The sequence below is a fragment of the Colius striatus genome, chromosome 10 (assembly GCF_028858725.1).
Source record: "Colius striatus isolate bColStr4 chromosome 10, bColStr4.1.hap1, whole genome shotgun sequence".
In the NCBI taxonomy this organism is placed as follows: Eukaryota; Metazoa; Chordata; class Aves; order Coliiformes; family Coliidae; genus Colius; species Colius striatus.
Window position 1 is genome coordinate 20,764,885 of NC_084768.1, and position 22,206 is coordinate 20,787,090.

A 22,206-nucleotide genomic window follows, 5' to 3' on the forward strand; every position below is an offset into this window, starting at 1 on the left:
TTGTTTCCAGGCAGGAAGTTAGTCCATAAGTTGAAAGAGTCAATCCCCTAGTCTATACTAGAAGTAGGTAAGAGAGATGGGAGCACGTTTCTGAAATAGTCGTTTGACCTCTGGAAATACCCAGAGGTCATTTGTTTAAGGGATATATAGGATAACTGGGCTTTTAAATGAGGCAATTTGATATGAGTCCTCCAACTGGGAAAAACAGAACATTATTGAACAGTTACAAAAGCTGTGAAACAATTGTTTTGGCAGTGTGCAGGAGAATTAGTTTCAAGATCAGCCTGCTGTGTATTTATGCTTTTGCTCATCTTTTAAGTTGTCCTGCCAGATATGTCCTGAAGCATCTAGGTAGAATTGAAGGATTTTAACTACTGAAATTTTGTGATGTTACTAAATGGAATGTTGCTAGCTGTCTTTGTGTTTCAACCATTTTTCTCTTTGTCTGTTGTGCTCATTTTAAAGCAGGATGCAAAACTGTTGGTTTGAGAATTGGAGATATTAGACTCTTCAAAAAACTAAATTAAATTATGTCAGATATTCTGTATTTTCTGGGTGCCACCACAACATGGAAAAGAAATAGGTTGCATTGCTAGAAATAATACCAGCCTTCGTTTTGTCTATTTTGAGCTCTACTGTAACCTGCAGTATCGAAGAGCTGTGTGTTCTTAGTGCTGGAGAAGGAATTTAATAGCAGTGCTGACTGAAATGGGCTTGTGCAAAAAACATTTTACTTGGGTTTTTGAAGACAGCTCTTGTGAGCTTGTGGAGCAACCTTCAGAAACCATGAGAGATTGCTTTGCCTGTAGAAAGTTAATTATTATAATTTTTTTAAGTTGCAGACCCCAGCCTCATTTGCACAGAGTGTTCAGGAATTAACTATTGCTCTTCAGAGGACTGGAGATCCAGCTAACCTGAATCGTCTTCGACCTCACCTAGAGCTCCTGGCAAATATTGATCCCAGTCCAGGTAGGTCTGGATGTTTTATGAAAACTTTCATCTTACGGTTTAGCAAGAGGAGCTTAAGACTATTGAAAGAATGAAAGCTATTCAAGTGAAAGGAAACATCCTCTAACTCTAAAACTTAAGATTCTTGAGTGGTAACCAGTCTGGGAACAGCGATAACCTGTGTGAGAAGCTGAACTATTCAGAAGCTAAAATAGTTTCAGAAGTATGACAGGAGTAATTTCACCACTTCTCTTGAGAGAACTTCCTTGTTGACAGCACTGATGAGGATGCTGAGTACATGTAATCCTGTGAGATTACATGGTGTACACTTGATATTGGGCAATGCTAACTAGGGGGAGCAGCAGCAGTCTGAACTTCCTTCTTTTACCTTTTTTGCTACACATGCTGCTGTTTGAAACCAGATTTGCGAAGCAACAGGGAGGTTAGTATAACCACTGTGCTCAATGCAGAGCCTTAGCTATCACTCTGAGATACCTTTTTCTCTCCAGTTCTTCACCGGAGCAAATAATTTGTTCACAAACTAGGCTAAATCTCCAGGAAACCACTCAACACATTAAAGACTTCCATTAATTTACCTAAAAACTGTACATCTTTTTCTTTGTTCTAGAAATTATGTGTGTTAGATTTTGATCTGAGGTCTCTGGTGGGTGGATATTGCTCTCTGAGGACTCTCTTCGGGGCACCTTGAAATCATAAGGCATCTTCTGTGTAAATTCTTTTGCATTGCAGAGTAGAATTTTGACAGAATGGACAGAAGCTGGACAAAAGTCAGTCTAGAAAATAAAATTTTTAGCCTAGGAAATGTAGTGGGTTTCTTGAGAATAAGTAAATCTGCAAAGGTATGAAAGACACTCTGGGAGGAAGAAGTTGGTTGCAAAGGATATAACTGGGAAATAGTCTAAGCTGTTGACAGAGGAGAGAAAGATGGAAACTGTTGAAAAAGTCAGCAGCTCTGTGAGGATAAGCTGCCTGAGAGAGAAGGGACAGAACAGGGTGCTATGGCTGAAGTTTTATACCTTATAGTATCTGTAAAATCAATGTTAATATCAAAGTAATGTGAAGGCCTAAATTATGACTGCAGGAGATGAAAAGTTGTAGGTCTTAGTTTCTGTTTATTTAAACAAATAAACTTGCCTTTCAAATGAGGACCAGTTGCACTTCACAGTTAAAGGAAATGCAGTGCTTTCTTCCCAAATCTCTCACTATAACAAGTCAGGCATGAAACTGTGTCTGTAGTGCAAATTTGTTAGCCAAATGTGATACGGAAAGTGGAAAAACTAATAGCCTCACTCAGTTTCAGTAGATGAGTCTCATCTTTATGTTTCTGTTCTGTGCTGTTGAGTGGCTTTCCTGCTGTTCTGTAGGTATGATGAAGTTCCTCTGGAAGAATTTAGTCCTTGTGGGTGGAACAGAATGTAATTGTGCTAAACACCTTGAAAGGTGCATAGTGAAGCACTTTGAGGTCCTCTGTTTTGCAGCAGAGCATGTAGGCACACAATGGGAGTGTCATCTGCTGGAACAGATTAAATGATTAGAGAAGTAAATTGGCTAGAAAGAACAAGTGCCCCTATAGAATTAAGGCTGTACAATTTATTCATGCTGCTCTATGTTACATGATGGTCTCCTACGTAGATTTGCCTTAGGATGTTTTACAATGTGAGGCATCAATTTCTGTTGCTGCCCAGTGACTCTGCCTTGTGCGATCTAGGTCAGAGACGATTTTACCTATAGGAGACTGAGTGCAAGGAAGTATTTTGCAGCACTATTCATTATGTGCACTGTTTGTACAACACATGTACTCTGGAGTTCTTGTGGGATACAAAAGTTTTGGTAAAAGGAACTAATTTGACATGCTTATTATAGTTTTGCTGACTCATTAGGTATTTTATGTGGTTCAATCTAGAGTCTATAAATAGCTTTATTCTTTAAGTGGTATATATCCCTGAGTTAAGGTGTTAAATGCTTTTTATGTAATTACATATTTTTCTGATAAAATCGTTTTGGTACTCTAGTGAAATTTTGTGATATCTTTGTACCTGGTTTTGGAAAATCCTTCTGACTTTTCTTTTTACATTCTGTTTGCCGTCAATGCAATAGATGCTCCACCTCCGACATGGGAACAACTGGAAAATGGACTAGTTGCTGTGAGGACTGTGGTTCATGGCTTAGTTGATTATATCCAGAATCACAGCAAGAAAGGAACGGACCAGCAACAGGTAAAAGCTAAACCATTTAGGAAATACTTGCCCCCAAATTTTATTTGCTATATCCAATAGTAAAGGTTTACTAATATCACCTAGAGAGATTTGGTTTGATGAGGAACTGATGAAAAATAGCACTGCATCATATTCATCAAAAAAGAAACAAGAAAGGAAGAAAATCTCAGACCCAAAGCAACACACTTCCACACACTCCCTGCATCCTCCCTGACAAATAGTTGTTGGTGTTAATTTACACAGCTTACTAGGATGAAAAGAATATCCTCTGGTCTATCTGCAGCCTTAGGGAAATGCATAAACAACCCTCCTGACTAGGGGGTGAGGAAGAGAAGCCAGAGTGCCTAGCACTCTGACGTTTGAATTTCTTGGGTTTGTTGTACTGTGACACATTTCAGCCTGATAGCTCCGTGTTGATGTATGCTTCATGTTCTGCGAAGTGTAAAACTTTGGGAAGACTTTGTATGAAGGTATCTGCCAGGTTCCTGAAAAAAAACCTTTTTGTTTTGGAAGCAAAATGATGTTGAAAGAGATATTTATATCTATATCTATATATGTTTGTCTTGCCTTGGTCATTATCACAGGTACCTTTTGATCTCATTGCATTATATAGCTAAGTTGATAAAAATGCTAGCTGCTGCTGAACGGAGCTGTCACACATTTCCACTCCCTCCCTTACTCTGGCACATCTTCTTGGAGAGCTGGTTTGGGGAGCTGAACTAGCAGAGGGATTATCTGTACTAAAAAAAAAAAGGTGGGGGAGGGGTAGACAAAAAAATCAGAGTGAATTATTTCTACTGTTTTATCTTTTTGCATTGCTGGGATGCCGGGTGAGCACTGTTAGCAGCAAAAAGAAAAGCAGTAGGCATACACAAGTGAAAAATGGACTGGGAAACACAATGAAGGCTTTTGTTCTGGTGAAACCATTGGCTGGACCTGGTACATGTTGTGCTGCTTGGAAGGGAACCCAGAGCTTCCCAAGTGGGAAAGAGTATTGGGCCAAGCTTTGCTCTCTGGCAGCAGTGGTCAGCAGAAGGCTGTGCAGCTCTGAACACCCTACCTAAATTCCCCCCTTTGTTTTTTTTTACTACATTAGACAGGAAAAAAAAATCAGTTTGTAAATGACTTCTTACAGATTGATGTATTTTGGCTGAGTTTCTCAAAAAGCTAGAGTTTACTTTTACAGATCTTTCTCTCAGTGAGGACACTAGTGTGGTATTTCTCCCTCTGATATAATTCTGCCATAAAAACTGTAGGAACTTAAATGACTTTGAGACCACTTCTGGCCTCTCAATTTATTTAAAGACTGGCAAATGAGAACATTCAGACAACAAGATTGCAGTAAGTAGTTGTTTCTTGGGAAATTTAACAAAGGAAAACACAGAAGACAACCCATACCTTGCTGATCTGTATAGGAGTAATACTGCATCCTCAACAATCAACATAAATAATTATCTTAGATAGTGAAGAGATTTTTTAATCTGAAAGGAGGTAGAAGGGAAGTTGATGAAATTGAACTCTTATATAGATCAAAGGGATACTCAAATGCCATTTTAGGATAACAGAAGGCAATGGAAAAGTAACTGACTAAATTGTGTTTATTTTCAGTCTACCACAAAGCTTGATGAATATTTGGCAGTTTCTGGTGAAGCATGGTAAATTTTTTCGACCTCTATTAGTTTTCTCCACTTAACTATGTTTTGAAACATGCAACTGTGTTCCAATCAAGCTCAAGTAAGGAAATTGACTAAGAATGTTTTAAAAATCTGATTGTGACTTAGGTGTCAAAATATCTACTCTCAAGTCTACTAGTTCTGTTGAAGAACCAAACACAAGCGCTGCTCCAGTCATTTGTTTCACATTAGGTACTTCTGGAACATGTAAATTGAAGGAAATAGCAACAGTCAAGTATCAGGCTTTTAATAAGAGTATATAGTGATTTCTTGGTTAAGTGCACTTTGATTCAAGTATCTCACCTGGTTTCTTTAGCCTCCTCAGCACAGCAAGTACAAGACATATATGTGCCGAGACATGAAACAGAGAGGAGGATGCCCCCGAGGGGCCAGCTGCACCTTTGCACATTCACAAGAGGAGCTAGAAAAGTAAGTATACTTCTTCTAGTAGAAGTCAGTCCAATCTCTGTTCCACCTTATCCATAAGAGTTACTTATCATATCTAGAAATGAGGAGAGGCTCACATTAGCAAGAAATAACATGAAAAACTTGTACCAGAAATTCTTCGGTTTTGGAACTTTTGATTCTTTAATCTAGACTTTGCTTTGTTCAGCAGTAAAGCACCTCTGAAAATGTGATGTTCTCACAAGTATTACTTGAGGTTTTGGAGTTGGGCTTTTATTTCTTAAGTGTGACTAAACATGTTGTTTGACTGCATCCATTAGGATTATTTATTCATGTGTTCTCATCTTCCCTTTGTATTCAGGTAGGTTGCTGGCAGTTTTCCAGCTATAGGAGTTCTCTTGTTCATCTGTGCTGCTTGGACTGTCCAGAGAGCTAAAAATGAGCATTGCAAGTTTTCGTTCTGCAACAGATTGCACATTCTTAAAGTGATTAAAGCTGTTGTTGAAGAACTAAAAATGGTCATATGAAGCCTACAGTAAATAAGCTACATTTCTTACAAATTTAGAGAGGGCACTCTGTTATCCAAGAGCAAGATGCTGCTGTTCTGAAGGTTTTTTCAATTTAAGTAAAATGGATTACTTAAGAAATAAATACAATGCATTTTATGCAGTATATACAACTTGTTACTTGTGTTTTGGGCTAAAATAATTCACGTTGTTCCAAGAAAAGGTGTTTGGGTTTTTTTTTAACAAAAAGAAAGCTCCAAAGACTTGGAAATGGTATACAGTCTTTTTTTTCCTTAATCTAAAACTTGAGGCATTCATATGACAGTCCATTGACTGCATAGCCAGCATACAGTGAAAAACAGGGAGGAAAAAAAAGAAAAGAGCACGTGGTGTTAGAATGACAAAGGCAGTTATTCAAATGGACAGAGAATAGGACTTTCATACTTGTGCTCTACAAAAACAATTGGGTTTTTCCCTATCTTGATGTTAAGAAAATGGAGATTGGTAGTGCTGGTTTGGATGCTTAACAAAGTTGATGAGTCAGTATCTCTGAGCTAGGTCTGTGTATCAAGGACTATTGGTCTGCTTTGAAGGCAGAAGAGGCCTGTTTTACCTATAGTGGTTGTGGGGTGAAGTGAAAGCTTGTTCTGTTTCATATTGCAGAATTTTCTGTAGGTGGTTATAAACTTTGAGTTCTGATTCTTCCTTGTACATTTTATCTTTGCTTCATTCCTTTGAGTACACATTTCTTTACTGTTCCTCCTTTAAAATTGTTTAGTAAAAATAATATGTTGCTACTGCTGTGGAGTTCCATATCTCTCTCTATAGCTTTTAAGTTTGTAGGAAGGTTATGGGCAAGTAAGTGGTAGGCGCCTTATTTAGAAAATTATAATCTAGACTTGCTTAAACAGCAGCTGATTTCCCTCTTGGCACGGGACAAGGATCCAGTGTGTGTAGGCAAGTATTAAACTTTTCTGGAGTTATTTTTGTCCTGCCCGTGTGGAGACTGAAAGATTAATAAAACAGTACAGGAAAACCCAGAGGACAGCACTATGCAACTCATTCTAAGTGTTTCATTATGGAGGCTGCTATAGAAATTCTTGGTGTCACCTTTGATTGAGTGGATATCTATACATTTGCACATGTCTCTTGGACATACTCTTGTGTTCTACTTGAATGGGCAGGGACGGCCAGTCGTCCTCATCTTTCAAGTTGTATGCAAGCCGTTTGAGAGGAGCCGTCAGACACTGTACTTGTAAGAGACCTGGTGGAAGGCAAGTGTCCAGAAGTAATTGGCAGGGAGAAGATTAAATTGGTTTCCCAACATCCCGTTGTTACTCATTTGGATATTGAACGGGTTGTTAAAGTAGAGCCATAATTCCAGCCTAGGGACCTCACTTCTGCTTACCTGTTTGTGTCCAGCTGACTTGTATGACTGACTTGAGATGCTAGAATGACTTCTGAGCAGCAGATCTTTAGAAAGCTTCCTATCTTAAGTGCCTTTACTGTGGTGATAGCCTGATTTGTTTACTCCCTCTTAATGCATTCTGAATGATTCCCACTGTCAACACTATGTAGCTTCAATCGGTAGTTTGATTATGTGGGTAATGATTAATCCAGGCAAAGGAAATTGGGATGTTGATGAAGAGTTAGAATAGACTAGAAGATAGTGAGCTCCTACAGATGAACAACTCAAGTCTGTATAGCAAGATTTCACTTTGTTTGCCTCTATACTCAGTTGCATCTAAAAAAGAAAACAACCCCCAGCAGCTCATCTTTTTTGCCTCTGTGGTTAACAAGGTGGTGAGTCAGTATTAGTTTTTTTGCCTCTGTTGCATTGCTGTTAATGCTGTGCATCTGGACAAATGTAAAGCTGACCTGCACATAGAGTAATAGAGTATAACTGCCCCCATTTTTTTTCTGCATTAATATATGTACCTTCCTAGTAGTGTTACCATCTTACTTTGCTTATTAGATGCAAAAATGCTGAAACCATCTTGCATAGGAAATAGCCTCTTACTCTGCAGTATGAACAGCAGGAACACTCAAGCCTGCAAATATGTCCTTCTACTTGCATTCAGGTGTCTAAGCTAATGGCAGGATATTTAATGGTGACCCTCAACTCTGGAATTTCCTCTCTTAGTTGGTCCAGTACTGTCAGTCTGCTGATTTTCTTTTCTTTTGGTGATACATTAGTTAAAAGGCTCATGTTTGTTCAGACATACCAGAAGCAGTTAATTTTTGAAATTACAGTGTGTTCATAGAGTTGTTACCTCTGCAGTCATTTAATTTGAGACAACATAAAAAATGTAATCTGCGTATTGGTATGGTAATATAAATCTTAATCTGTGCTGTGAAAGGTGTCTCGTGGCTCAAGGCTTATTTTATTGTTGGACGAATGGGTGCAAAAGAGAATCTGTTCATCTTTTGGCACTTCAGTCTTCTGCTATTAGTTTCTTCTCTGAATAAAATAGACTTGATTAGTCTGTGATTCTTAATCTGAAGCTTCTGTTAATATAGGTAGTGTTTGGAGATGTTGGGTTTGCTTCTGTGCAGTTGAAATGTTTACATGTACTGAAAATAAGATTTGAAACTTGCTGCGTGAAATTCAGCTGTGAATTCTTGGTGCACTTGTGAAAAATCCATCCTTCTTGTTCTAATTGGAACTGCTGTTAGTTCAAATAGAAGTGAAGCTGCTTATTATAAATTTCTCTCAGCCCTTAGGAAACTTGAATTAAAATTTGAAGCTCTCAACAGCATCTGGGTTTGAAAAATCATAGAATCATAGAATGGTAGGGTTGGAAGGGACCTTTAGAGATCATCTAGTCCAACTCCCCTGCAGAAGCAGGTTCACCTAGATCAGGTCGCATAGGAACATGTCCAGGCGGGTCTTGAAGACCTCCAAGGAAGGAAACTCCACAACCCCTCTGGGCAGCCTGTGCCAGGGCTCCCTCACCCTCACAGTGAAGTAGTTTTTTCTTATGTTTAAGTGGAACTTTTTGTGTTCCAGCTTTATCCCATTACCCCTTGTCCTGTTACTAGCTACTATAGAAAAGAGGGATGTCCCAACCTCCTGACACCCACCCTTTAGATATTTATAAATGTTAATAAGATCTTCCCTCAGTCTCCTCTTCTCCAGACTAAACAGCCCCAGTTCCCACAGCCTTTCCTCGTATGAAAGATGTTCTATACCCTTGATCATCTTGGTGGCCCTGTGCTGGACTCTCTCCAGCAGTTCCCTGTCCCTTTTGAGCTGAGGAGCCCAGAACTGGACACAGGACTCCAGATGAGGCCTCACCAGGGCAGAATAGAGGGGGAGCAGAACCTCCCTCGACCTGCTGGCCACACTCTTCTTGATGCATCCCAGGATGTCATTGGCCTTCTTGAAAATGCAACTTTCTTTTTTTTTTTTCCCCTGCAGATTCCGTAAGATGAACAAGCGTCTGGTTCCCAGAAGACCCCTGAGTGCCTCCCTGAACCAGCTGAATGAGGTGGGCCTGCCTTCAGGAGCTATCATCTCAGAGGATGGGGGAGTGGACTTGCCCAACAGGAAAACTTCTGCTCTGCCAAATGGAATTGTGTCAACAGGCAGCACCGTGACGCAACTTATTTCTAGAGGGACTGACTCTGGTTATGAAACTGCTCTGAAGCCAGGGAAGATGGACCATCTGAGCAGCAGTGCCCCTGGATCCCCTCCTGACTTGTATGGATCTTTTTAACTGTTGTTCATAGTGTCATGTGTGTAAATATGCAGTCAAAACCAAGTAAACCTATTCTCCAGAAAAGAAACTGGGTGTGCTTTTTTGGTGTGCTTTTTTGGTGTGCTTTTTTGGTGTGCTTTTTTGGTGTGCTTTTTTGGTGTGCTTTTTTGGTGTGCTTTTTTGGTGTGCTTTTTTGGTGTGCTTTTTTGGTTAAATAGAGTAAAAAACTAAAGCTGAAACTCTCAACTGCATTGAAGAAGGTGATACAAGCCTTCAGAAGGTGGAATGTAGACAAAGAACAATGTTATAAAGCACGGTGTGCTATCTCAGCCCTTAATAAACAGTGCTATTTTTCTGCTTTTTAGGTTGGAATCTGTCCCGAAGATTCCTGCCTTACCAGTGAACCCTCATCCTGTGCCTCCTCGGGCACCAGCAGATCTGCCTTCAGTGTCCGTCAGCAAGCAGTTGCAAATGGTACCACGAGGGTCTCAGTTATATAATACTCAGCAAGCAGATATGTTTTATCAAGATCCTAGAGGAGCTGCCCCACCATTTGAGCCAGCACCTTACCAACAAGGTAAGTTTGAGACCAAGTTCTATGTATTTTATCTTCATACAGATTTTATTCTTTCTTCCCACTCTGGCATTTGCTGAAGCTCTTAAGTTGTGGTTCTCTTGTGTATTTCATGGACTATAGGCATTAATGTAGTGGTGGCATAATAAAACAGCTGACAAGCTTTCTATGTCTTGACTGAGGACTTAAATGCAAGTGAAAACAGGTTTGTATCCATCCAGGGTGGCAAATCCTTCTTACTTCAGTTCTTCCCAACTGAGCTAGATCAGGTGTCTGGTAAACCTTAATTCATTTTGGCTTGGGCAAAATGGAAATGAATCTTTAACCAGTGGAGAGGGTTATGCTTTATACCTCTGTCCTTGATGAAAAGTGTGTGTTTCAGAAATGTCTGCACATGTGTGTTTTGGGTAGACAGGTGAAATTAGAGAAGGACTGGACACCGAAAAAACCCACCATCATAAACAGAAGAAATGAGGAAAAGTTCTAAGTATAAAGATATGGAGGAATGACAAAGTTAATATGAAAGTAAAATAAGGAATGAAAGGCTGAAGGAAGTGGAAAGTTGAAAAAGCCCTAGAAAGGAAGGAGAGAGGGAGATCACTTCTGAGCAAGCTGCAAAACATTTTGAAGACAAAAACCTTACATTTGTTTAGTGTGTGCAAATTAAGATCTGAGTTGTCCACCAAATGTGATGGAGGCTTTCTTAACAGTGTGCACAGTCATGCATATTGTTAAATTATCCAGACATTCCAGATAGATTATTAAAATCTTCATGTAACAAGGAGATGTGATCTTAGAAGTCTTTGGTGATTCACATTATTGCAATTTCCTTCGGCTGTTCAAGAGATAGAACAAATCTTTAAATTCTAATTAATCTGAGTTTCTTCACACAGGCAGTAGCTCTGATATACTAGAACAAATTGAATTTTAATTGCATGGATAAAGACGTAAGGTAAACTTGAGATAAATTTTTAGGTCTTGTCTAGCTAAAATCGTTCATATTGATCTGCAGAGACATTCTAATGAATTACTTCTGTTTGGCATGCTAGCAGGACTTCTGTGGCACCTGTGGTGGCCTCAGTCTTAATGTCTTCTCCAGCTACTGTAACCGTTACACCTTGCTAATATCATATTTAAATAATTAAAGCTGTGTCACTTGAGCTTTGGATCAGCTTTTACTTTTTCAAGGTTGTCTGTGGTTAATTGTTGAGCAGAAATACTGTTTAGGTGGTGGGGCAAAAATCAGATGTGAATTAATTTCTATCATTCTTTGTGTGATACTTGTACCCTGGAGTATATGAAACAATTGATTTTTCTGGACAGTTTTGATAATCACTGTCTGTATGTGTTTATGTGTCTTTCTCTTGCCTTATTTCAGGAGTTTACTATCCCAGTCAGTCCATATCTCGCTTTGTGCGACCTCCTCCGTCAGCTCCTGAACCTGGTCCACCCTACTTAGACCATTACCCACCCTACCTTCAGGATCGAGTGGTGAGCCCGCAGTACACACAGCCACAGCAGTACCCTCCAATGGGACAGCCCATATACCCGCCACACTACGACAGCCGCCGCGTCTATCCCCCTGTCCAGCCCTATCAGCGAGAGGAGATTGTCCGAGGAAGCCCTGTACCCATTGAAATTCCACAAGCAGCTGTACCTTCCTACGTACCTGAATCCAGAGACAGATACCAGCAAACAGAGAGCTATTGCCCAGTGACTCCACATCTCAGTCAGATCAGACCTTCATGCCACAGGGTATGGGTTTTATTTTGTGTTCGTATAGTTGATTGAGAGATAATACGAGCCACTTGAAGATGAAGGTTTTTACAGTAAGGTGATTGTTTTTGTGAGGAATTAGAAGTTTGAACTTTAAGAAAGGTGACATTTGATAAAGCTGATAAACTGGAAGGCAGTTTGGTTACTGGTCAGCTCTGTAATTATAATGACATTAATATGTAAAAGAGTGGGCTGCTACTTAATGCTCAAGGTAGAAAAGCATAATTCGGTACAGAAGTCTTGTATGGCCCTGACTTTGTTGGGAGAGATGAGACTGGAGTGGAACACTTTCTTGTGCAGATGACATACAGTGTGTCCAAACAGTCTCTTGATGAAGGAACTAAAAATTCTGCTCTTTAAACTTTCTCTACTCAAAGATTGCGAACTGGAAGGTCTTGATAGTAGAATTGTACAAACTTGTATTGGTAAATCACCAGCTGGAATTGAGTCCTGTAGAACAGTTGGTCTTACGTAGCTGTCATTTAAAGGCTCTGAATCATATTGCTGAGTCCAAGAAACATCTTTAATGTAATTTATGGAGTCACCATTTTTCAGTTCAACACATTTGTGGGATCTTTAGCTCTATTGCAAAATGAATAATCAACAGAGGTGACTAGGTTTATGGGCAGTGTTCTACTACCCTCCTACATATGACCAAAATGAGGGCTTGCCCTGCTGGAACGTGTTTCAGTGGAAGGTTTGCCAATTTGGGACATAGTCTGGCTGAGCTATCTAAGAGTCAAAAGATTAGTAGTTTTAAAGATAGAAACACTGTGTTAGTCGAGGATCTAATTAGTTGTAGGTAACATTCCTTGCCTTTGGGGTGTCTCTGGCTGGTGTGGGAATGTGTCTGTCCTGTATTAAATATGACTTCAACACAGTGATTGCTGTAATGATCCTGTCTATTCACTGTCTTTTCCTTTTCTTACAGTTGCCATATTTTGTTATGTATTTCTCTCTTCATTTCAGCCTCATCCCAGCCTGGACGAACTTCACCGACGAAGGAAAGAGATCATGGCCCAGCTAGAAGAGAGGAAGGTGATTTCTCCACCTCCTTTTGCACCATCACCAACCTTGCCTCATCCATTTCATTCAGAGGAGGTAAGCGTATTTTGACAAAAACGTGAAGTATTAAGCATGTTTTAAAAAGTACTTTGGAGCTTGTATGTGCTGATGTATGATAACAAGAAAACTAAACCAGTACAATGCTGGCATGTGTTGGGAAGAAGTCAATTTTGTGCTTCGGGTGGAAAGCCCTTATAGTACAATCTTCAGTCTCTCGATTAGCTGTTGTTTCTCTTATCTGCCACCAATCCTAAGCTATCTTCTTTTGTTGCAACCAAGATAATTAGTTTTGAGCCATTACTAACTGAAGTAGGCAATCTTCATCGTTACTGGACTTTGCTTCATTTGCTCCTGACATGTTTAGGATTAAGTAACAACTTGATAGAGGTTTACTTTTTTTAACTAAGGTCAAAATACCACTTTCATACTGGCCGAGTGAACAGTCAGCACTGGGAGTATAGCCAGATGATGAGAATTTTACACATTTCATGCTAGCTGTGGCCCAATTCCAAGTTGTGGTGGATCTAGGGGGGCGGGGCAGGGGGGAAATCCTGGTAGTGTTTTTCGTCAAGTTCACTGCTGTTTAACTAAGTAGTAGTGGCTGTGAAATTGCTTCTTCCCTTCACTTACAGAACCAGATTTTTGTTTTTGTACAGTACTTGGATGAAGACCTGAAAGTATCTGGGAAATACAAAGGAAATGACTACAGCCAATACTCTCCCTGGTCCTGTGACACCATCGGCTCCTACATTGGAACCAAAGATGCAAAACCCAAAGATGTTGTGGCAGCAAGGAGTGTGGAGATGGCGGTATGTAGGGATTAGGAGAGCATAGAAGAAGAGTTGATGCTTTTGTGGGTTGGGAGGGACTTACTCATTTGCTTTCCAGGAAGATGTCAGTGCTTGTATTTAAGCCCAAAAGTGCATTACAGTCAAAGAATGCATTTGCAGGTGTACAGAGTGCTTTATTTTCAAAGTTAGAACAGTCCTACATCTGCATAGCTGTGTTTAAAATTCTTCATATAGCTACAGGTTAACCACTCTGTTCTGAAGCCATTAGCAAGAGATACTTTCCCATGATTTTTCACTTAACTTGGAATCCAAAAAGGACTCTGTACTGACAGCTTGTTAATTAAACTTGTCCATCTATTGCTTCCTGACAGAGGGAGATGCTGTAACTTAACTTTGTGCTATTCATTTCTTTTGAGCTGATTGTTATAGCTCTTAACAATGTTACTAGCTTTTCCTTGAGGGACTTTCTGTGGTTTATGACCACAAGAAAACCCAGAACTTGTGCAAAGCTTCTGAGAAACAAATTCATAACATAATACTAGGCTGATTCTTCTTGAGGACACTTTCTAACTGTGCTGGTTCAATCCTTCCCTGAAGCTATGAGTGGCTGGCTGTGATCTTAACTTTGTGCTGCTGCATTTTTGCTAGGTCAGTGTTGCAAAAAGGAAGGGGCTACTAAGGTGTCATTTCTGGGAGTCATGAGTGTAGAAGAAAAGAAATAGAATTCTGAAATACTATACCACTCTTCTGTATCTTCCTAACTTTTAAGCAGCACTCAACAGTAAGTACACTGATAGCCTATGCAGGTAGGAAGACATTCAAATCTTTCAAGAAAAAGGACTGTTCAGTCTGAAGGACTATTTTAGAGATGTATGTCTTTTTCTCCTTCACCTCCTTCCTGCAAAAGTGTTCTATCATCTTTTTTTCATGTATTATCACTGTCATGGTGACCTTTCTTTGGACAAGGAGGAGAGGGGGAAAAAGTTTCTGTCTAGAGTTTATTTTTTGTAGAGCAGTGCTCACCTGTTGCAACCACTTGACTAAATCAGGATTCTTCTCTCCAGCTGCTTCTCTTTGCCCACAGACAGGTTTCCCTGTTTCCCTTCTGCCTCATTGTAATTAAATACATCTGGTTTCAGTCCACTGAATTGCTTTCCTGTAAGACCTCAAAAGTAGTGTGTGGAATGGGAGCAAAAGAAATGCTTTCTCCTGTAAAAAGCAGGGCAGGAAAAGGCATTTCATCTGTAGCTTTGGGGTTTTTGCATGTCCTTTTCTCTGTGTTCTACTCAGTGTGCTTGCCTTGAGTCATAACACTAGCATGTTTGACCCGGTAAGTGCAGAAGTTACTCAGAAGTTACTCTGCTTATTGCTGTCCCAAGAGGCGGTGTTCAGGAACCCACAAACAGCTCTGGCTTTTAAGTTACTTGCTCCATATGATCTCTGCCATTACTGGCCTGACTTGATCTCAAGAAAAGCTGTGTTAAAAATCTTTCTGATTATCTGCTACTTCTTCTTTCAAGTAAGAGAAGTCAAATTTAGTTATCCTGCTGAATCAAGCTTGTTTTCTGTGCACATCTTTTCCTTTGAGACTGCTTGGCAAAGTTCTTTGAGTAGAGAAAACACAATCTGTTTGTTTACAGACCCGTTTGAGCCTGAAGCTGAGACAGAAACCAGGATGTTCCAAACACTACTACTATTTAATGAAAAATATGCCTGAAAAGATGTGCTAGACAGATCCAAGTAGAGTCACAGAATCATTTAGGTTGGAAAAGACCTCTTAAGATGGAGTCCAACCATTAACCCAGAATTGCCACATCCACAACTAAGCCATTTAAGTGCCACATCTACATGTCTTTTCATCCAGGAAATAATTCCCATTTTAAGTCATCTGCAGGCTGTTAGATTATATGGTCTTAACACTGGGCTTCAGAGGAGTTTCGTTTGGGCTCTGGAAGGAGTATGTATCCCTTAGAGATGCCCACTGATCTCATCTTTGATTTTATAATGGAGTCTTTTTTTAAATTTATTTATTTCCTGTTACACTTTGCCTTAATTTTCTTGTGCTGTTGCTCCCTTTTCTTGTATTTGTAATTAATCATGAAACTGTTTCTCAGTGGTAGTAACGGTCGTCTTAAGTTAGACCATTAAAGAGACATCAACTGACAGTGGAGTTATAAACTTCAGAATACTTAAAGGATGAATTGAATAGAGAATACCAGAGAGACTTACATTACTGGTACCAGTTTGATTTTAAAATGAGTGTGGTTTTGTTAATTTCTGAATAATTTTTTGACTGCCTTTTGCATATCTTGTCTAGAACGTGGATAGTAAAGCCATGCGTGACCAGCGATTAGACATGCAGCGAAGAGCAGCAGAAACTGGTGATGATGACCTCATTCCATTTGGAGACCGACCAACTGTGTCGAGATTTGGGGCTATCTCTCGTACTTCCAAAGCGATGTACCAGAATTCTGGCCCCATGCAGGCCATGGCAGTTCAGGGAGCTACCACCAAATCAATCATTTCAGGTACAGTGTATGCTCTGGGATTTTGCTGGCTGCTGATATTTCCTTAGTGCTACAAAGTAGTACAAGTTTAAGAAAGCCCTGGTAAACTCATCTTAGAAATATTCATGAGATGTATGTTATGCCACTAAAAATAACCTTAGGTAGAGCTACACTGAGAAGCCTGAAGCTGCCACTACTTCCTGTTCCACAGAAAGGTTTGTGCACATGTGATATATGCATTTGATTTGTTGCTGTTTGGAAAAAACTGTTTTGCTCTGCTCATCCCTGTGAGATGAGGCTTCTTTTAAAACTGTTGTAGCAGAATCTAGAAGCTTACTGCTTTCTCAAATATATAATGCAAAACCATCCCCCCAAAGTACTGTACTGCACTTCTACTTTGCAAGCTTAACACAACCATTGTCTTGTGTACTGTTAGGCAAAGCAAATGTATAGGAATAGTTTTATTTTCTACATCATCTGTTTTCTAATCACATGTACCGTGTGGCTGTGTATCTTACTCTCAAAGATGGCCTGTTTCTTGAGGTGTGCTCAATAACCTTAAGAAAAGACTTAATTAAATCCCCTGAACTTCCTTCTATTTTTTTTCAGGAGTTAACTGCTGGAAACTAAACCAACTCATTTGCTTCATTCAAGCAGTAACTTTGAAAGCTTCTCTAAAAGCTTAATCTTCAAGCTGGTGTTAACTAAGTATCTTAGAATTATCAGTGAACTTTCAAGTCTTTAAGAACTTTAGAAGTAAAAATAGTTGCTCTTAAAGCAGCTGTAAGTTTGGTTTTGTGTCTCCATCTCCCTGAGTGTCTGAAGTCCTTCATGATTTCTGACTCTGGAAGGCTTATACAAGTCTTACTGGACGTGTAGGAGGGATCGTCATGCGTTAGGCACATGAGACCAGTCACATGGAGTATTTCTGTCCTTTCAGCAGAAGAAATGTTACACTTCCACGCTCTTGGAGGACTGACCTTTCTGGTTATTCTCAAATGTCTCTCTGGTTCTGGTTGTTGGCTGAATAGTTAGGATAGTTTCAAAGTCATATGACATGGTTTTCTTTCTGTTCACTGGCAGACTATAATCCTTATGGAACTCACGGTGGCTGGGGAGGCTCTCCGTATTCTCCTCATCAAAATATACCTTCTCAGGGACGTTTCAATGACAGGTAGGACTGCTTTATTTTTTCTTGTTTCTAATTTTTCTTGATCTATTTTAATTCTGTGCCACTTGAGTAAAACTGTTTCTGGAAATCTCCTTATTTTTGCCTTTCTGATCCCAAAGGGAGAGGCTCTCCATATCAGATGTGGCTGGTCATGGGAAACAGTTGCCCTCAGTTGAACGAGAGCAGCAGCTGCGCATGGAGCTGCAGCAAGTAGACCATCAGATTAGCCAGCAGACACAAATGCGGGGACTAGAGGTTGGTACCAGCATTCAGAAGAGTGCTGAGAGGTGGTATGGAGAGAGATGAAGCTAGTAAAGCTGCTTTTTATGTGTCAGTCTTTCTCTGACTGAATGATATTTAAAGCAATATTTGATTCTTGTGATGCAAGGCATCAGAACTATGGTACAAGTGTAAACCTTTCTGCTTAGCAGTGGCAGCTTCTCTGCACTTCATGTGCAAGTCACACCATACTTGAATCTGTACCGTGTGCTCATTCATGTGTGCTTCGATTCTCTCTCACTTACTTCCCCTCTGCTCACCTTTCTACTCAGAGGCAAACTTGTAGTGTAGACACCTGTATCTCTTGACTTTACTGCTATTGAAAATGTCTAATTTGTATGTATGGAAGCTATGACCTTCATCTGTTTCATGTTTGGCTTTGTGTTGTACCTGTTTCTGCCTAAGTAGCGCAAGCCACAAGAGACAAGAAAATATTCAGCTTGAAAAATTAAAGCTTAATGTAGAAGAGCTGTAGTCACTTGCAGTAGGAGGAAAGATGAGAGACTGTCTAAAGGAATCAATGAGGTTAAAGCTTTGTATTTTTTGAGATGCAAACGGAGCAATATCAAAGCATAATGAGAGAAATGTTTTAGCAAAGCTTTAGTTACCTTTTTTTCCCTTCCTCTTAATAAAAAATTAGTAAATATTTACCAGAAAGCTCTTCTAGGTACCTCAACAACTATTCATATTAGTGTTTTCCCAGAAGGAGCTGCTGCAAGGAGTGCATGGTAACTTCTTCTGAAGTTATGGTTACCTGTGAACAGGTGCTCAAGAGGAAGTTTATTGCAGATTATTTATAAGACCTCATAATTTTAATATTGCAACAGCAGTTAGGAGTATATGCATTTCTTAGTTACTTGAAATATAACTTGGGTTCTTGTGATCTTGTTGGGGAACAAGAGAAAACATTTTAAATCTTGCATGTCTGCCTTTGTCATAATAGAAGAGTATTGGAAAGTTGCAAAACCCATAAGTGGCCTGCATCTCCTGCTCATTATTATTGTGATTGTGTCAGTGTTAAATCCTATGGGGGATGGACTTAGATGATCTCTAAAGGTCCTTTCCAACCCCTACCATTCTATGATTCTATGTGGTTGAATTTTGAGCCTTAATTGTTAATATAATTCAAATTTGTCAGAACACAAAGCTTTCAGCTTATCTCTTGTGTTCAAAGCTGCAAGTAAATATTTGAAATCCAGGAGGCTTTATTGATTTACCTGTTACAAGGTTGTAGCAAATGCTTAATTCAATTAAAACATGAAGAACTATATTATTTTTGCTTTCTTCTCAAATGAGCACTTCTGCATCAACACCAGATAGTTGTTTGGTTGTGTGGAGTAGTAAATATTATGTTTAAATGCACACACTTACAGAACTGCCTCTCAAGTATTGGGAGCTTTTCTGGAGTGGCTGACCTGGCTACTGCTTTTACTTGAGTGATAGTAACTTCCAACTTGCCCCTCTCTGTTCCTATGCTTCCTAAGGTGGATCAGTAGAGCGCTATATGTTGGCATCCACATCTCTCAAGACATTGTATGGGATTTAGTAATAATGCTGGCTCTACTGTAGAACTTACTTCATTTTGCAGTAGCAGAATTTATTACCAGATTTGCTTATCTGTTGACTTTTGCTCAACAAATAGCACACAAAAAGAGTAGTATTTTTGTTCATGTGCTTAATTTTTGGTTTGAGAAGAGTGGTACAGGAGGGAAAACCATGCAAATTTACTACAATAAAAGGTATTTAACACTGCTTATTTAAAAGAGATAAGACTTGTCTGTATGTAAAAAAATACTTGCATTGGAAGTTATAGGAATTTGGGACCCTGTTAAACATGGAGAGAGAAGGCCTTAGTTTTGCAAATAAGCAATGCTCTAGAATTATGGCCTAGAGCTCTTTTTGTGCTTGGTGTGTTGTGTGCTCAGTTACGTATGTGCTTGGCTTTATGCATTTAGGCTGTTAGTAACAGGCTGCTGTTGCAGAGGGAGCTGACTACTCTGGCAGGCCAACCGCAGCCCCCACCCCCACCTCCCAAGTGGCCTGGGATGATCTCAAGTGAACAGCTGAGCTTGGAACTACACCAGGTGGAAAGGGAAATTGGGAAGAGAACCCGTGAGCTGAGCATGGTGAGTGCCATGGGAGTGGGAGGCAGAGACGTGGAGTGGAGAGCTGTGTAACTAGCTGCAGCCTTTTCACTCCAGCAAAAAAGCTCTCTGCTGGATGGCCACAGCTGGAGTCATCCTGCTCCCTCTTCACTGTATTCTTCAAAACCCTCAGAATTTTTTTACTGTTCTTCATGAAGAATTTGACCTCTAGATACTTTAAAACACTGTTATTTTGTCACCATTTGGAAATTTGGGGCACTAAAGTTTTTGAAAAGTATGAATCATCTCCAAGGTCACTGTGCCATGAGTTGTATGAGCCGATTTAATGTAGAAAACGTCATCTGCAGGTACAGCCTAGCATCCAGAAGTCTGTGTGCTGTTGAAGTCTATGGTCTTTGGTGTTTGTTACAAGAATCATCCCTTCCTTTCAGGAAATAACTGTGTCTTGAGGATGAGTGTATCTTACTGAGTCTGTTTTCTTGTCTCATGGCTTTTGCGGGTTACAATGTATGACTCAAACTTACAGGCCTTCATCATTGGTCTCAAAGGATCAAGTTGCAAATTCTTTTAATGCAATGTTAAGGTTTTTTCTTCTTTTTTTTTTTCTTTTTTTAAAGGAGAACCAGTCGTCACTGGATATAAAAAATAAACTGGGCACCACTAAACAGACAGAAAATGGACAATTAGAACCACAAAGCAAGGTTCCAGCTGAGGACCTCGCACTGACGTTCAGGTAACATGGGTCTTAACCTTTCTTTGTATAACAGGGGAATGACTTAATCAGGGTGACTCTCAAGAGCAATTCCTCTTGCCACACATTGGCTCTGATATGGAAGCATCTACTAGGAAAAGATGATACAAATCAAGTTTTTATAATGCCAGCATGAATTAAGGGCCATTTCACATGTTGAGTAGGTGAGTGGAATTAGACTGTGTATTGCAATTCTTCTGGTGTGTTAATTAATACTTGTTAAGACCACAAGTGTGTCTAGTCAATATTGGATGATTAATAGGGAAGAGCAGGAGGTAAACAACCATTAAAAAAACCCCTTTTATCTGCTGTTTTAGTTTGAAAGAAAAGAAATATTCCAAATGTGAGAGGAAAGTTATTCTGTCCTGCTAAGGTTTGTGATGTGGATGTTGTCTAGGAAGGTATGTTACTTCAAAACAAAGTTCTCTTTGTAGGCAGTAATCTTTATCTGTATAGATGCTGGGATTGATTTCAGTTCATATTTTACAGTCAGTTGAAATGAGGTGTTGGCTGGGAATGCTGGAAATCTACACAGCAAACATTTTCAGATGTCTGCAAGCATCTGTGTATTCAAACTAATACTTTGAGCACAGAAGCTCAGATGTTTTGTTACGTTTACGTAACTTGATGCAAGCAGGTTGGAATCTGGGTATCAATCCATAACTGTATTTATGCAGAAAATTTATCCCTCTCAGTTGGTTATGAAGTCTGCACTTTCTTCAGTTCTGCACTCATTAGATTGAGGCCTCCAGACCAGAAACTAATTTCTCTATGTGAAACTTTGAAAGTATTGAAATTGAAAGAGCCTTTTATTGTTATTAAAAGAAATAAGATCAGTGATTGAGATAAGTTAAGTACTCTGGAATGTGTGCATTGCACAGAATAATATTGTACATCTTTTGGCATATACTGAAATACTTTGCAAAACATACCTAAAAAGATACAGTCTTATTGGTTTTTAATTACTCTTAACTTAGTTCTTCCTCTTCTGACAAATATCTGCAACATACCAGATAACCTGTTTGTTACACAAGTAAAGTCTTGACAGGTGTTCACAACTTTTGTTTGAAGTGCTACAGCAACACATAATTCTTTTCACTTAAAATGAACGAAAAATCTCAGTAATTGCATCTTTTCACCCCCTCCCCCGTCTCTTGTGCTTGCTTTCTGCAGTGATGTTCCAAACGGATCAGCTTTGACACAAGAGAACATAGGCCTGTTGTCAAACAAGACGGCATCTCTCAACCTGTCAGAAGACCCAGAGGGAGGAGGAGAAAGCCACGACTCCCAGAGAGCGGGAGTTACACCCACGTCTGCTCCATGAAGCGAGCCCAGCGCACCCCAGTTGCTTTTGCTGGGGTGTTGGTAGCTTCCGTCACGTTTTTTTCAGGGGTGATTGGAGAAACCCAGGAGCAACGGCAGTAGCAGAGAAGCAGGTCCAGAGGCAATGTGCACAAACACAACTACTAGAAACAAATCCTGCACATAGTTCACATTAACGCATTTTTTAATTAAAAAAAAATGAAAATTAGCAGTATCTGCAAGCAATTCAAATTAAATTTGTTTTTGTTCTGTGAATGAACTTTATTTTAATAACTTTGGACGCCTTGGATCCCAGGGCTTAAAAAAAAAAAGATATTATATATATACTCTGTTTGATTAATTGTATGATCTTAATGAAGTAGGTTTTTTTCTTTTGTTTTGGTATTATTACATA

The 22,206-nt window shown here is 39.5% G+C and overlaps 1 protein-coding gene across 1 annotated transcript in view; it reads left to right on the forward strand.

Moving 5' to 3' along the window:
• RC3H1 (ring finger and CCCH-type domains 1) overlaps positions 1-22,206 on the forward strand; it is a 75,320-nt gene that overhangs the window by 34,260 nt on the left and 18,854 nt on the right. Inside the window, exons 7-19 of the mRNA XM_062004323.1 lie at positions 837-969; positions 3,067-3,185; positions 5,175-5,287; positions 9,191-9,472; positions 9,836-10,047; positions 11,423-11,799; positions 12,790-12,921; positions 13,524-13,694; positions 15,994-16,204; positions 17,267-17,357; positions 17,474-17,609; positions 19,589-19,759; positions 20,356-20,471. Coding sequence (XP_061860307.1) covers positions 837-969; positions 3,067-3,185; positions 5,175-5,287; positions 9,191-9,472; positions 9,836-10,047; positions 11,423-11,799; positions 12,790-12,921; positions 13,524-13,694; positions 15,994-16,204; positions 17,267-17,357; positions 17,474-17,609; positions 19,589-19,759; positions 20,356-20,471 — 2,264 coding nt within the window. The remainder of the gene's footprint in view (positions 1-836; positions 970-3,066; positions 3,186-5,174; positions 5,288-9,190; positions 9,473-9,835; positions 10,048-11,422; positions 11,800-12,789; positions 12,922-13,523; positions 13,695-15,993; positions 16,205-17,266; positions 17,358-17,473; positions 17,610-19,588; positions 19,760-20,355; positions 20,472-22,206) is intronic.